The 15,552-nt window shown below is 42.6% G+C and overlaps 1 protein-coding gene across 1 annotated transcript; it reads left to right on the top strand.

Annotated features, from left to right (window-relative positions):
• Positions 1 to 716: 716 nt before the first annotated feature.
• On the top strand, positions 717 to 11,881 carry LOC109917530 (SH3 domain-binding glutamic acid-rich-like protein 3). Its single transcript, XM_020517367.2, has 4 exons — positions 717 to 821; positions 1,252 to 1,409; positions 10,004 to 10,171; positions 11,753 to 11,881. Exons 2-4 carry the CDS (start codon positions 1,362 to 1,364, stop codon positions 11,879 to 11,881), a joined length of 345 nt encoding a protein of 114 aa, XP_020372956.2. The 5' UTR covers positions 717 to 821; positions 1,252 to 1,361.
• The last annotated feature ends 3,671 nt before the right edge of the window (positions 11,882 to 15,552 follow it).

Below are 15,552 nucleotides of genomic sequence, written 5' to 3'. Positions count from 1 at the left end.
AAAGACCCATTTTGCTCCTGACCTGAAGAGTGAAGAGATGAAAGATTAGTTTATCTGTTTCAATCAATGCTGTTGAGGAAAGAATGCTGGTCAGGACTCCAGGAATCTTGCTTATCAGGCAACCGTTTTTGTTTGGGGGGTGGGGGAAGCAGGTGATCCTTCTGCATGCACACAACAGACAGCTGGTGCTTCAGTATAATATCGTCACTGAAGAAGGACACCCTCTGATTGTGGTGTTCTCCATCTGTGAGGTATTAAAATATCACATGCACAAAATCCAGAGCAAAACCTCAAACTTCAGCTTCAAAAGCTGGAACATGACTATGACAGAAAGGCAAGGAGCCAGAGGACCATCTCTATTCATGAAACTGTAGAATCAAACTGTACAGAAGAGACCCATCAGCCCATCAAGGCTGTACCATCAGATAAACACTATTATCTACACTAATCCCACTTTCCTGTGCAAGGCCCATAACCTTGAATGTTATGACATTTGAAGTGCTTATCCAAGCATTTTTAAAGATTGAGGTTTCCAGTCTCAACTACCCTCCCAGGAAGTGCCTTCCAGAGCCCCACAACTCTCTGAGTTAAAACTGTTTTCCTCAACTCCCTTCTAAATCTCCTGCCTTTCACTTTAAAATAGCTTCTTTTTTCCACTTTAAAACAGTCTCTCTTGGAAGTTAAAATTCTCCCTCAGTCATATCCTACCTATCGCGGTGATTAGAAGTGCACACAGTACTCCGCCCTGTGACCTAACCAAAGTTCTGTACTGCTCCAACATGAACTCCTTGCTCTTATTATAGTTGCCTCTACTGGTAAAGGTAAGTGTCTGGTATGCCCTCTTAACCACCCTATTAACATGCCCTGCCAACTTCAGGGATCTGTGGACAAGTATCCCAAGATCCTTCTGTCTCTCTGAACTTCCTACTGTTCTGCCATTCATTGAGTATTCACTCGCTGTGTTCCTTCCTCCCAAGTGTACTTTTGATATCCAAATTACATCTCTCAACCTCTGTAAAATTCCATACATAATGCACAATTCTTAGAATTATCAACTGCCATATTATTCCGATTCACACTTATTTGACTTTTAGGTGTGTTTCATAAAATGATTTAAAAATAAAGTTGCGCTCAATTCAAACAATCTGTGATATTGGCAGCCGTTTTCCAAAAGTGAGATTTTTTGTAAAAGAAAGAGAATCTTATATATGGGCAATACAGTCTGTCTTTAAAGCACATTCTCTTCGGTAGAACCTCGTATAATTCTGACGGTGACGCAGCTTGTGCAACGGGCAGAGCCGAAGTTGGTGAGGTCGGGGTTTAGTAAAGAGCAGTTGGCTTGTTTAAAGCTGGGAGGAGGTATGTCCGGAGTCCAGCTGTACATCTCCAGTGTGTCAGCATCGAGAGAGGTAAGTGTAGCACAGTGAACACAAACAGTCCGCCGGGGGCGATGTAACTCACTAACATTTTCACCCTCTTGTTAATTTCACATTGTTAGAGACATGGCTTTTGATCACTGTTGACATTAACGAACTAAACTAACTAAATAACGAAACTAAATTACATAAACTATTATTAGTTTATTCCAAGTATTTGGGTATAACTTCTGCCAGAATAAATATAAAATTATTCGGTGAGTTCTATTTCCCGTTTAGGGGTGTATAAGATCAGGTTTCTCCATTCTCACCAATTATGATTGTTTTTGAGACATTATTAAATCTGATAAAAATGTTGAGAGGCTTCAGAAAGACATTAAAGAAAAGCATCAACCAAACTCGTGAGCCCTTCTACACTCAGTCATTTGGCAGGAGTTGTCCAGGTCCAGTAGAACCTTCTTGAGTTTAAAACTAAACGAAGGCCCTGGGATCTCTCCCTGACGAAAGGGGGCCCTTTAACATTCACATTCTCTCAGTCCAGCACAACAACATAATCACTTCGAACTCTGGTGCACTGCAGAAATCCTTTAAGTGAAACTGAAACTGTGGCAGTGACCCATCAAACTTAGAAATTCCCGGTTTGATCCCTGATGTATGAGGTTAATCGCGTTCAGCCCAATTGATCTGTCAGTCAGTAGGGGATAACACAGAGTTGGAGGAACACAGCAGGCCAAGCAGCATCAGAGGAGCAGGAAGGCTGACATTTCGGGTCTGGACCCTTCTTCAGAAATGGGGGAGGGCAAGGGGGCTCTGAAATAAATAGAGGGGGGGGTGATAGAAGATGGATGGAGGAGCAGATAGATGGAGAGAAGACAGACAGGTCAAGGAGGCAGGGATGAAGCTAGTAAAGGTGAGTGGAGGTAGGAAGCGGGGGTGGGGGTTGGTCAGTGAGGTGGGAGGAGCAGATAGGTGGGAGAGAAGACGGACAAGTCAAGGAGGTGGGGATGAGCGGGGTGCTGGTCTTGGGATGAGTTTGGGGGCAGGGAGATTTTGAAGCTAGTAAAGTCAACATTGAGACCATTGGGTTGTAGGGTCCCAAGGCAGAATATGAGGTGCTGTTCTTCCAGTTTCCAGGTGGCATCGTTGTGACACTAGAAGAGGCCCAGGATGGACATGTCGTCCAGGAATTGGGGGGGAGGGGTGGAATTGAAGTGGTTCGGGACGGGGAGGTGTCGTCGTTTGTTGTGAACCGAGCGTAGGGTGTGCTCCACAAAGCGGTCTTCTAGCCTCCGCTTGGTTTCCCCGATGTAGGGGAGGCCACATCGGGAACAGCGGGTACAATAGAACACGTTAGCGGACGTGCAGGTGAATATCTGTTTAATGTGGAAAGTTTTCTTGGGGCCTGGGATGAAGGTGAGGGGGGAGGTGTAGGGGCGGGTGTAGCACTTCCTGCGGTTGCAGGGAAAGGTGCCGTGGGTGGTGGGGCTAGCAGGGAGTGTGGAGCGGATGAGGGAGTCGCAGACAGAGCGGTCCCTCTGGAAGGCAGATAAGGCTGGGGCAGGAAATATATCCTTGGTAGTGGGGTCAGATTGCAGATGGTGGAAGTGGCGGAGAATGATGCGTTGAATCCAGAGGTTAATGGGGTGATATGTGAGGACAAGGGGAATTCTCTCTTTGTTTTTATTGCGGGGAGAGGGTGTTAAGGCTGAGGTGCGGGAAACGCAAGAGATGCGGTCGAGAGCGTTTTCAACCACTGGGGGGAAATTGTGGTCCTTGAAAAATGAGGACATCTGGGATGTCCAGGAGTGGAACACCTCATCTTGGGGGCAGATGCAGTGAAGGCGGAGGAATTGGGAATAGGGGATCGCATTCTTGCAGGAAGATGGGTGAGAGTATGTGTAATCTAGATCGCTGTGGGAGTCCAGTGTCACAACAATGCCACCCGGAAACTGGAGGCGGAAACCTCATATTCCGCCATAGGACCCTACAACCCAATGGTCTCAATGTGGACTTTACTAGCTTCAAAATCTCCCCACCCTGACCTCATCCAAAGACCACCGCCCCCTCCCCCATCTAAGCCTCCTTGACCTGTCTGTCTTCTCTCCCAACTATCCGCCCCTTCCTCCTCACTGACCAACCCCCATCCCAACTTCCTACCTACACTCACCTTTACTAGCTTCATCCCCACCTCCTTGACTTGTTCGTCTTCTCTCCCACCTATCTGCTCCACTATCCACCTTCTATCACCAACCTCCCCCTCTCTATTTATTTCAGAGCCCCTTGCCCTCCCCCATTTCTGAAGAAGGGCCCAGACCCGAAACAACAGCTTTCCTGCTCCTCTGGTGCTGCCTGGCCTGCTGTGTTTCTCCAGCTCCACATCTTGTTATCTCGGGCTCCAGCATCAGCAGTTCCTACTATCTCTGAGTCAGTAGGGGATTCTGGTTTCTGTCCAGTGATTCAGAGCATTCTCTTGTATGACACAAAAGGTAGCTCTGAGGGCCATCTTCCTTGTGTCTCTTTTTGAAAGAACTATCCATTTTTTCCCCCACTCCTCTCTCTTGTTATATAGTGCAGCAAAGCTTTCCATTTCAGTTACAACTTCAATTTCAGCTCTAATTCCTTTTTTAAAAAGTTTTTTACTGAATCTGCAGTCAATGCAATTTGGTATGGCAGATGGGTTAAGAAGAAGCTAAGAGCCCATGGACAGAGGATCAGACAGATATTGGTGTGCATGTCCATACATCCTTGAAGACAGAAGGTAGATAAGGTTAAGCAGGCTAAGGAAGCACGTGGGATACTTGTATTCAATGTCTCAACTAATAAAAACAAGAGCAAAGAACTTATGATGGAACTAGTAAGGCCACAGCTAGAGTACTATGTGCAGTTCTGGTCACAACACTATAGAAATAATATCATTGCAGTGGAAGAGGAAAAATGAGATTCACCAGAATGCTACCTGGACTGGGGCATCTAATTTACGAGAGGCTGGAGAGTTTGGTGTTGTTTTTCTTTGAGTTGAGAAGGTGGAGGGAAAACTTAATTTAGCTGGAGGTGCCTGTTGTTGGAGCGGGGTGGACAAGGACAGAAATCACACCACACCAGGTTATAGTCCAAGAGGTTTATTTGAAAACACAAGCTTTTGGAGCCTTACTATCTCACTCTAACATCTGAGGAAGGAGTATCAGACACAGAATTTATAAGTAAAAGATCAAAGGGTCAGACTACTGATGAGGATGTACTAATCAAACCAATATGCTGTTAAATCTTTAATCTGTTAGAAGGTTTTAATTGATTAACTGGTTAAATATTTAATCAGTTAAAACCTTCTAACTGATTAAAGATTTAACAGCATCTTAGGTTTTAGTACATCCTTATCAGTGGTGTGACCCTTTGATCTTTTACTTATAAATTCTGTGTCTGATACTACATCTCTCACGAACACCTGAAGGAACAGAACGGCACTGAAAACTTGTGTTTTCAAATAAACCTGTTGGACTATAACCTGGTGTCATGTGATTTCTGACCTGATTTAGCTGTTCAAAGTATTGAGGAGTATAAATAGGATAGAGAGAGAGAGAAACTTCTCCCCTTAGCCAAGGATACTTAACCAGGGACCATAGGCCATAAAGACAGAAGGAGACCAATCAGCCCACACAGTATGCTCCACCATTCAAATGAAATCATGGCTGATCTGATAATCCTCAACTCCACTTTCCTGCCTTTTCCTCATATCACTTGATTCCTTTATTGATTACAAATCTTAGTCTTAAATATTTTTAATGACCCAACCTCTACAGTTGTCCGTGGTAAAGAATTCCACAAATTCACTACTCTCATAAGAAATTCCTCCTCATCTGTTTTAAAAGGGCGACCTCTTAATCCTGAGATTATGCCCTCTGGTCCTGGACTCTCTGTTCAATAAGATCTTCTCTCATTCTACTAATTTCCAATGTATACTGGCCCAACCAACTCAACCTGCCCCAACAGACAACCCCGCATATCTGGGATCAACGTTCTGAATCTTCTCTGCACTGCCTCCAATGCCAGTTTATCTTCCTTAGGTTAGGGATCAAGATTGTTCACAGTACTCCAGCTGTAGTCTAATTAGTATCTTGTACAGTTTTAGCAAGACCTCACTACCTTTACACTCATTCCTTTGAAATAAAGGGCAACATTCCATTTGCCTTCCCCATCACCTGCTGAACTTGGATGCTAGCTTTTTAAAACTTAAGCTCCCAAATCTCTCTGTGATGTAACCTTCTATAGTCATTCTCCATTTGAATACACTTCCTGCCAGAGTGCAGAACCTCACATTTTGCAACATCATATTCCATCTGTCTGGCAAGTTTTTGCCCATTCACTTAACTTGTCTATATCTCTCTGCAAACTCTTTGTGTCATCCTCCCAACTTCTGACCTCAGCACTGATTCCTGTGGCACTCCACTGTTACAGGTTGCCACCCTGAAAATGACTCCCCTTATCCCAACTCTGTATTTTATTAGTTAGTTAATCTTCTATCCATGCTAATATACCATCTCCAATACCATGGGCTCTTGTTTGATTATGTGAGTAAGAAGCAGGACATCTAGGAGGAGATTTGAGGAAAACAAGCACTCAGAGGATTGTGCTTGTGTGTAACTAATTGGCTAAAAAAGGTGATGGAGGCAGGAACATTTAAAAAGTATCAAAATGAGCACTTGAAATGTAGCGTGCATGGCTATAAGCTAAGTGCTCGAAAATGGGATGAGGCTAGTTGTTTGATGATTGGCATGGACATGATGCATCAAACGTCCATTAAGACTGAAAAATCCAGGTGGTAACAATTTTGCTGCATGATTTCCTCTCCCACCCCACCTACGTATTACCTTTAGTTCTTTTGTCATTTACAAATCTATAACCTTGTTATCATTTGCAGTTTCTAAACTTTTGCTAATATTGAACAATCTGCTGTAAGAACAACTCCTCCAGGGCTCTTTGATGTTTTGCATAACTGACCTACTGATCCCAATAGCATTTCAGTAAATCCTCACTGCATCTTCTAAGACCCACCATCCTTCCCAAGGCCTAGTGCACAGAAGTGGCTACAATTAGCTATCAGCTAACCTATTTTAAACAGGCTTGCAGTAACGTCTTTGCTTTTGTGCTCTTTTGGTTAGAAATTAATCTCAGGCAGTTGCATAGAGTAGGTAGTATTTGAGAAGCCACTTAAGTTATGCAGCACGTTGAATTTCTTTTCAGTTATTTCAGTTTATTTATGGGATGTTGGTGTCACCAGTTAGGCCTGCATTTATTGCCCATCACCAGTTGCCTAAGTGGTGGCAGTGGTGAGCTGCCTTCTTCAAACACTGCATCCTTGGTGTGTAACTACATCCACATTGCCATACAGGAGGTAGTTCCAAGATTTTGACCCAACAACAAAGCAACTGCAATAAAATTCTAAGTCAGGATGGTGCACAGCTTGGAGTGGAACAAGCAGAGCATCACTTCTGTATCAAAGATTAATTGTAAAGAAGGTTGTAACCACACCCTCTGCAATTTCCTCTCTTACTTTCCTCCTCTCATTGAGTCATAGAGGTCTACAGCACAGAAAAAGGTCCTTCAGCTCATTGTTGTTTTTGACTGACAGACTCTATTATAATCCCATTTTCCAGCATTTGGCCCATAGCCTTGTACACCTTGGCATCACAACTATACATGTAAGTATGTCTAAAATGTTATGAGGATCTCTGCCTCTACCACCCTTTTTTGGGCAATGAATTCCAGACTGCCACCAACATTTGAGCGAAAAGGTTTCCTCACATCTCTTATAAACCTAATCAGAGATAGTGGGAACTGCAGATGCTGGAGAATCCGAGACAACAAGGTGCAGGGCTGGATGAACACAGCAGGCCAAGCAGCATCATAGGAGCAGAGAGGCTGACGTTTCAGGCCTAGACCCTTCATCAGAAAAGGGGGAGGGGAAGGGGGTTTTGAAATAAATAGGGAGAGAGTGGGAGGCGGATAGAAGAGGAAACAAACAGGTCGAAGAGGCGGGGATGGGGCCAGGAAAGGTGAGTGTAGGTAGGGAGTTGGGAAGGGGATAGGTCAGTCCAGGGAGGACGGACAGGTCAAGGGGGCGGGATGAGGTTGGTCGGTAGGAGATGGAGGTGTGGCTTGAGGTGGGAGGAGGGGATAGGTGGGAGGAAGAACAGGTTAGGGAGGCAGGGACGAGTTGGACTGGTTTTGGGATGTGGTGGGGGGAGGGGAGATTTTGAAACTTGTGAAATCCACATTGATACCATTGGGCTGCAGGGTTCCCAAGCGGAATATGAGTTGCTGTTCCTGCAACCTTCGGGTGGCATCGTTGTGGCACTGCAGGAGGCCCAGGATGGACATGTCGTCTGAGGAATGGGAGGGGGAGTTGAAATGGTTCGCAACTTATAAACCTGTTGCCCATTACCTTAAAATCATGCCCCCAGTCATTGATCCCTCTATCAATGAGGGAAGCTTTTCTCTGTCTATGCCCCTCATAAATTTACACATCTCAATATGCCACCCCACCCCCTCAGTCTCCTTGGCTCCATGGAAAACAATCCCAGTCTATCCCAACTCTCTTCCTAACTGAAACTCTCCAGCCCAAGCAACATCCTGGTAAATCTCCTCCATATCCTCTCCCATGCAATCACATCTCAACAAGTTTGTCCATCTTATAATGCAGTGTTGAATCTTGTGCATTTACCCAGGTAGAGAGAAACCCCGCCAGCAATTCTGGTATCACTACATCTCAAACCCAGGTTAATTTCTGTACCATTCATCTGTCATTAGTAGCTACCACAAAAGGTAGACTTTCAAGTGGCATATTCCTAGAGCAAGTGTGGTTGTGTGCACATACAGGTGTGGTGATGGGGCATTGGAGGCAGTGGCTGTGGGATAATAATGGAGAATTTAATGTTTATCATTTTCCTCTATCTTGAAGACACTCTTTGCCAACCAGACCAGTTTCACACATTATAATTTTGAACTTATTATGGAGACATAATTTCACATGCACTCTGATAAAATTTAAACAGGAGTCATTTGCCTACGTTGCCTTTGTACTTTTGTTTATCGTACCTATTTGCTTACTATCCCTACAATGGGTATTCTCTCAGGAATATTTTGAATAAATCACCATTTCAATAGGGCAGTTTTTGTTGACTACCCCCATGTTTCTTGTAAGAAACAAGACAGCAAGATCGTTGCTAAACATTTTCTTGCCTACCAATGATTGACCTACTTGCTTTTAATGATAAAGTATTTGTTGGTGATAGTTATTGATTCCCAGAAACTAGCCACTATACCTATTCAGTGAACAGAAGTAGCATCACAATGGTTTTATCTTCCTGCAGGTATAGGGATAGCCACAGTAGCAGATGTACAGTAGTTCTACTCACTGCTGGGAACTTTATGCCTTTGAAGAAACTATTTTCAAATCAGCCTGGTCTGAGATGTTATTCCACCCCTCTGCAGCAGCTGAGACTTGAACCCATACCTCCTGGCTCAGAAGTAGGGATACTAGTGATTGGGCTCCAGCTTATCCAGCTCTTAAATGCAGGGGCTAGAGGTACAGAAATCAAATCCATCTTTCCGTTTGTCTCTGGACTTGGCTGGAAGACCAATGAGGGCAATAAGAAGGTCAAACTAAGTAGAGGCAGCAAGAACTGCAGATGGCTGGAGTCAGAGATAACACAGTGTGGAGCCGGAGAAACACAGCAGGCCAGGCGGCATCAGAGGAGCAGGAAAATTGATGTTTCAGGTCAGGACCCTTATTCAGTAGAAAGCTCCTCTGATGCTGCCTGACCTGCCGTGTTCCTCCAGCTCCAAACTGTGTAGAGGCAGCAACTTCGAGATAATAAGAACTGCAGATGCTGGAGTCAGATAATATATTCTGGAAGTGGAGGAACACAACAGGCCAGGCAGCAACAGAGGAGCAGGAAAGTTGACATGGTGGGTCGGGATCCTTGTTCAGAAAAAATGGGCAGCAACTTCCTCCTTTTTTGAAGCACATCCATAAATCAGTTCTGTATTAATCCAGGAGCCTTAGATAATAACAATTTTCTGGTGTTAGCTACAAATTTATCAGAAGTATTGCATTTGACTTCAAATTTAAATTATGGTAAACTTTGAGCTCAAGGTGAAAGTTTATTACCATATTATTAGCCACACCTGCTGCTAACTAATCCCTCAGAACCTGATCTACAAAGGAAATCAGCTGCACTGTAGAGGGGCAAAAAAAGTCCCTAAAGGTACAAGGGATAATTGCACCTTACAGTGTTGTGCTGAGTCATTCACAACAGGCTAACACTACGTTTAATGCTCCTGTACCTAGCACTAACAGACTTCAATTCAATATTACACATAAAGGCAGAAAACTTATAATATTACAACAAATGCATTTTACACTAGTGACACTAGGACAAATACTCCAGGAAGTTTAGTTTTATAAAACAAGCCTGTCTTGAATTAAACTTAAGGGTTTATCATTCTTCAGAGAACGTTGATACTATAACATTGCTGCCGAGAAACTGTATACGTGGGATGTCTCTGGATGATAAGTGCCAAAGATGATTTTCTATTTTAGTTCTTAGTAGATTCTTCACTGGTCCTAGGTCAGATCTCAACAGGCAGAAGTGGAAAGAGTGCTAGAAATAAAACGAATAAAGTACAAATTGATAGATGTTTCAGTCAGTGAAGAAATCTTGGAAGAAATGAGAAACAGGACAGGCAATCCCACAGCTCTTCCACCACAAATATTCAATGACGATTTTTACTGCGGGGTAAGAGATCTCTAATTTGTCGCTATAACCAATGAAATAGAACATGGAAAGTAAATTTTTGTTAAAATCAATGTCGGAACAAAACATCAGATCTCAGCTTAAAATTCTCCTGTCTGGTAACTTTAATGATCAGATGTAGATAGGATACATCACAAGCTTCTGAGAATTGTAGATTTTGAAACCGTGGAGGCTGTAACCACATTATACAAATCCTCCTCAAGTTTTTGGGAATGATGCCAGAAGATTGAAGGATTGCAGCTGTTACAGGCCCCATCGAAAAAGAGCGATAAATCCCGTTACTGCAAGTCAGTTAATCCACTGTTAATGGCAGCGCAACACACGTACCTACATGCACAAGGCTGAAGTTTGCAAAACTCGGAAATGCAGTAAATGGGGAGGACAGGATGAAACCAGACAAGGACAGGTGCATGATGGTCTGGTGATTAATGTTTAAATCTTCACCTGATCATTAGATGTAGCTCTGCCGTAGATCACGCACTTGCTAGATCTTAATGTAACCACATATTTCAAGGTCAAATATTGGTCTATGCCGTTGGCCAAACCACACAACTAATTTCAGGCCTACTAAAGGAGCAACAGAGAGAAAGAAAAATCAAGCATTTCTCTGTCCCCAAATGACTTCTGCTTAAAAAGTTTTGATGGCAGCTGAGGCCACATTAAGTTTAGCTCTGATGTTCCTAGGGCTAGCTTGCCCTGTATTGTCCATTCCTCTCACATGTGGGTACTATAACAATGTGCAATGGCAAATTTGAATCAGGCCCACCTTATCAAATTCATAAACAAGAACATAAATTGGTGGAAAAGCTCAACAAGTAGGGAAGCATCTGTGAAGAGAAATTAGATTGTTTCAGGTCGACCCTGAAGAAGGATCACTCGACCCAAAAGTCAACTCCGATTTATCTTCACAAATGCTGCCCGACCTGCTGAGCTTTTCCAGCAATTTGTTTTTGTTTCCGATTTAGAGCATCCACGGTTCTTTCGGTTCTTATCAATTCAGGTTCTGGAAATATTGAACAGTTCTCAGTGAAAGGGACGGAGAATACAGGGCATGACTATTATATAAATCGTGGGATGAAACAAGCTCATTACTGGTTTTACTCAGCACGTATACGAATCGATGCGTTTAATATTGTTCCAACAGCATAAACATTATGTGTCGAAACGGTATTGAACCAACATATACGGGCATTGTCCTACTAATTGAGAAACACGTTGTAATTAATCCCCCACTGGTACACTTATTAGGGGTTTACACACGTTGCAACTGATTTGTGACAGATTAGGGATCAACAATGGGAGTGGAGACTTTGGTGGGCAGGAGCAATGGAATGAGGGTACTTCAGGTCACGCAAGATAAAGTCATGAGCCCCAGTGGAAATCTTCTCAAGAATCCAGAATTTATGTAATGAACACATTTACGTTTCTGGCAGCCAGAACACACTGACTATACCCTGCCCATTACATAGACAGTGAAAGTGTTTACTGTGTTTGAACATTTATAGAAGCACATGCATAAGTTAGAGCAATTTGACAAGTCTTTTTTTGTAAAAAAAAAAATAGGATTACTGGGAGTTTTATGATGCTGTGGAGAATGAAGAGATTGATCACTTCTTAAAACTGAAAGAGAAAGAGCAGTTAGACTGTAAAATTTCAACCGACTGCAATGAAAATTATACTGCGAAAAGCTGATTCAACACATGCTGCGTTGCACAACTGTGTTCATTTTCTGGTAAATACTTAGTCGGTTTGATAAAACAATACAATTTAAAATCACAAAACGTTGTATTTAGCTGTATTGACGATCAGTCATGACAATTAAAACTGCCCTAATTGTTGTTTTTAAATAAATGAAGGTAGAAGTGGGCACTTGAAATAACTAAACTTGCACAGTTACAGAGCTGGAATCGGTGTGATTAAATTGCTCCATAACAAGCTGGCAAACAGCAATGGCCTACGTGGCCTCCTTTTGTGACATAAATGAAACTGGGCGCCAGAGTTGGAGGAAAAGATCTCTTGAACGGTTGTAGGACTGGCAGAACTCTAAGGAATAAGTTTGAGAAGGTTTTTTTTAATTAAGAACCGCACACAAGCTGTGCATATCACTAGTAACAGCAACAGTTGGACTTTGGTTCTAGTGCACTCGTTCGCAATCGTCTTAACCTTAGGAGAAATGGCAATGTCTCTACTAAGTAACATGTACACCATTCTTCAAAACAGACAGTAGCTAGAAAAGGGCAGTGTTTATGATGATGTGGGGGTGAGAGAGAGAGTGAGCAGATAAGTGGATACAGAGTACCTAGAGAGACGGAGAGTGAGAGAAAGACAGTTAGGCAAAGAGATGGCTGATTGTAAACCAGGGAAGGAGACAAGTTGATACTGGGACAATGAGTAGCTGAAAATGGGCTGGCTGTTCTGAAAGCAGCTCATAGCAGGACAAGGCCTGGAGTGAGGGGTGGGTAAAGGACAAGGAAGGTGCTCAGGCTTAAAATTATTGAACTCCATACCGAGTTCTAGAGGCTGCAGAGTTCCGACGAGAAAATAAGGTGCTGTTTTTCCTTGTACTCAACCTTACCATAGCACTGCAGCCAACTTGAGACATGGCCAGGGAACAGGGTGGTGTGGCAAAGCGGTGGGCAGCTGGAAGCTCAGGGTCATTTTTACAGACAGAATGTAAGTGTTCTGCTGCCTGGCCTGCTGTGCTCCTCCAGCTCCACAATGTGTTATCTACAAAACAACCGGTGTTTCTTCTACCCAAATGTAGAGTGGACATGAATGCAGTAGGCTGGATTGAGTGATGTGCAGGTAAATCTTAGCTTTATCTGTACAATGAGTCTGGGGCCTTGGATATAGAGGAGGGAGGTTGTGAACTGGCAAGTATTACACCTTCCGAGACTGCACGGGAAAGTGCTACAGGGAGGTGTGGGAACATGTTGGGAATGGAGTAGTAGTGGACCAAGATGTCCAGTAAGGAACAGTCCCTGTAAAAGACGAAGACTCTGCAGCAATTTCTGTTTCAGATCTTCAGCATTCACATTTCTTTAATAAAACAAAGCAGAATGGAAGACTCATTAAGACAATTAAAAAATTTCTTTTAAAAAAGTCACCAGAATTAGTAACAGGCCATTATTTGCTGTCAAAAAAGGGCAAGGATATAACGTGCCCTTTTTTATTTATTCATTAAGAGGACATAGGCATCACTGGTTAGCCCAGTATTTATTGCCCAGAGGGCAGTTAAGAATGAACTGCATTGCTGTGGATCTGGAGTCACACGTAGGCCAGACCAGGTAAGGATGGCAGTTTCCTTCCCTAAAGGACATTAGTAAACCAGATTGGTTTTTCTGACAATTGACAATGGATCCATGGTGATCAGACTCTTCATTCCAGATTTTTATTGAATTCCACCAGCTGCCATGGCAGGATTCAAACCTGGGTCCCAGAATATTACCTGGGTCTCAGGATTAACAGTCCAGTGATAACACCACTAAGTCACTGCCTCCTAACATTATTGATGCATTAATATAACAGCAACTTTGGATAATGGACAGAGGGATGAATGAGCTCAAAAGCTGATGTCCAATTTGTGCCATTCTGTTTCAGCTGTTGAAAAGACAGCAGGCAACACAATGCCTTTTTTACAAAGCTAAAGAGCTTCTGAATTGCATGGTCAATGTGAATCAAATCCATGAAGTTAAAACCTTGTCCTTTTCAATCGAAGTAACCATTTAGTAAGGTGGTAGATGTTAATTACTGCAAGTAAGCCATAATGGTGCTGAAAATTAACTGCTACAACTATGGAGCCTTTGTTCAAGGTTCAATTCTGCTTGAGAATTAAATACTGTGAGATTTAATGTAATGTTTTACTTCTTTATTTCCTTTCTCCCTCCCTCTGAATTCAATTGTTCCCTTCCCCTTCCCCCCTCAGTTTGTTTCCTTACCTGATTTAGCATTAAATCTTCTCAGAAATTAATGTACAATTTCTTTCCAGTTCTTCGCTGTTCATTACACAGTACGTCAATCAGATTCCTTAAAAAAGAAACCGTTGCTTACTCTGGTCACTCAGGTTCTTATTCTCACTATCACTATTAACTCTCACTTTCAGCAACTTAATAGTAAAAAAAATCCAAGGAACATCTAATTAATGGCAGACACTGATAAATGCCATCTCACAGCAATGATATTTTTGAACTCGGATGATACCACTTTAAGAACTAGATCTGTGTTACATCTTTGGACCAAGATCACATGATCATTCATACGGAAAACACTACAAATGAGAAAAATGCATCTAGTTCTTAATTGTTTACAAAATTCTGTTCAAAATTCATGTTTTTTTTCTTTATTCGTTTGCGGGATGAGGGCATCGCTGGCTAGGCCAGCATTTATTGCCCATCCCTAATTGGCCAGAGGACAGTTAAGAGTTACCCACATTGCTGTGGGTCTGGAGTCACATGTTGGCCAGACCAGGTAAGAATGGCAGTTTCCTTCCCTAAAGGACATTAGTTAGCCAGATGGGTTTTTCCTGACAATTGACAATGGATTCATGGTCATCATTAGATTCTAAATTCCAGATATTTTATTGAATTCAAATTCCACCAGCTGCCGTGGTGGGATTCGAACCTAGGTCCCGAGATCATTACCTGGGTGGTTGGATTAACAGTCCAGTGATAATACCACTGGGCCATCGCCTCCCCATTGTATGCAATAATCTATATAAATAAGTGAACGATTCACCAAAATTTAATTAAGAGGACAAAGTTACAGTGCAGTTGTACTGGCATGAATCCAACATGAAGAGCAAATAATAGTTGGGTGAGTTTACTATGTTGGAGGCTGTGCTGTTAGATCAGTTAGCTCCTTGTTCTGCTGTAGTTACCTTTGCATTGAGAAAAATGACCGATTTTTCGGTTTGTTTAATTTCAAAGCTGTTAAAGCTCACTTTCAGGCTCAGTAGGTGAAAGTACTTCCTTAAACAAAATTAAAAATCAGGAGAGATTCTCAGGTTTCATTCCCTCTGTACAGGGAAGCAGACAAGCTCTATCACAGTAGCACTGGCCGCTGCAATTAGTCTCATTGTCTTAGGTCAAGGAATGGAAAAAATCTACTTATGTTCTTGGCTCCAACTGTCATCCACAGGACTCATTTATTTATTTCATATTGGCTGAAGAGCAGAAGGGACACAGCTGTACTAATCTTTGTGTAAAACACTCTTACAAGACTTGTGCATTAGGAACTGCATTTAATAAGCCTCGGGAGAAGTCAGAATTTGTAAAAACTTACCATGCTCATTTTAGATAAAAGAGAATGAGGCTTTAGCTGATGGTAAAACTATTATGACTTTGCACATTATAATATAAGTGAAC

This window comes from Rhincodon typus, chromosome 11 (assembly GCF_021869965.1).
Source record: "Rhincodon typus isolate 14 chromosome 11, sRhiTyp1.1, whole genome shotgun sequence".
NCBI lineage: Eukaryota > Metazoa > Chordata > Chondrichthyes > Orectolobiformes > Rhincodontidae > Rhincodon > Rhincodon typus.
This window is presented reverse-complemented; position numbering and strand designations above follow the sequence as displayed.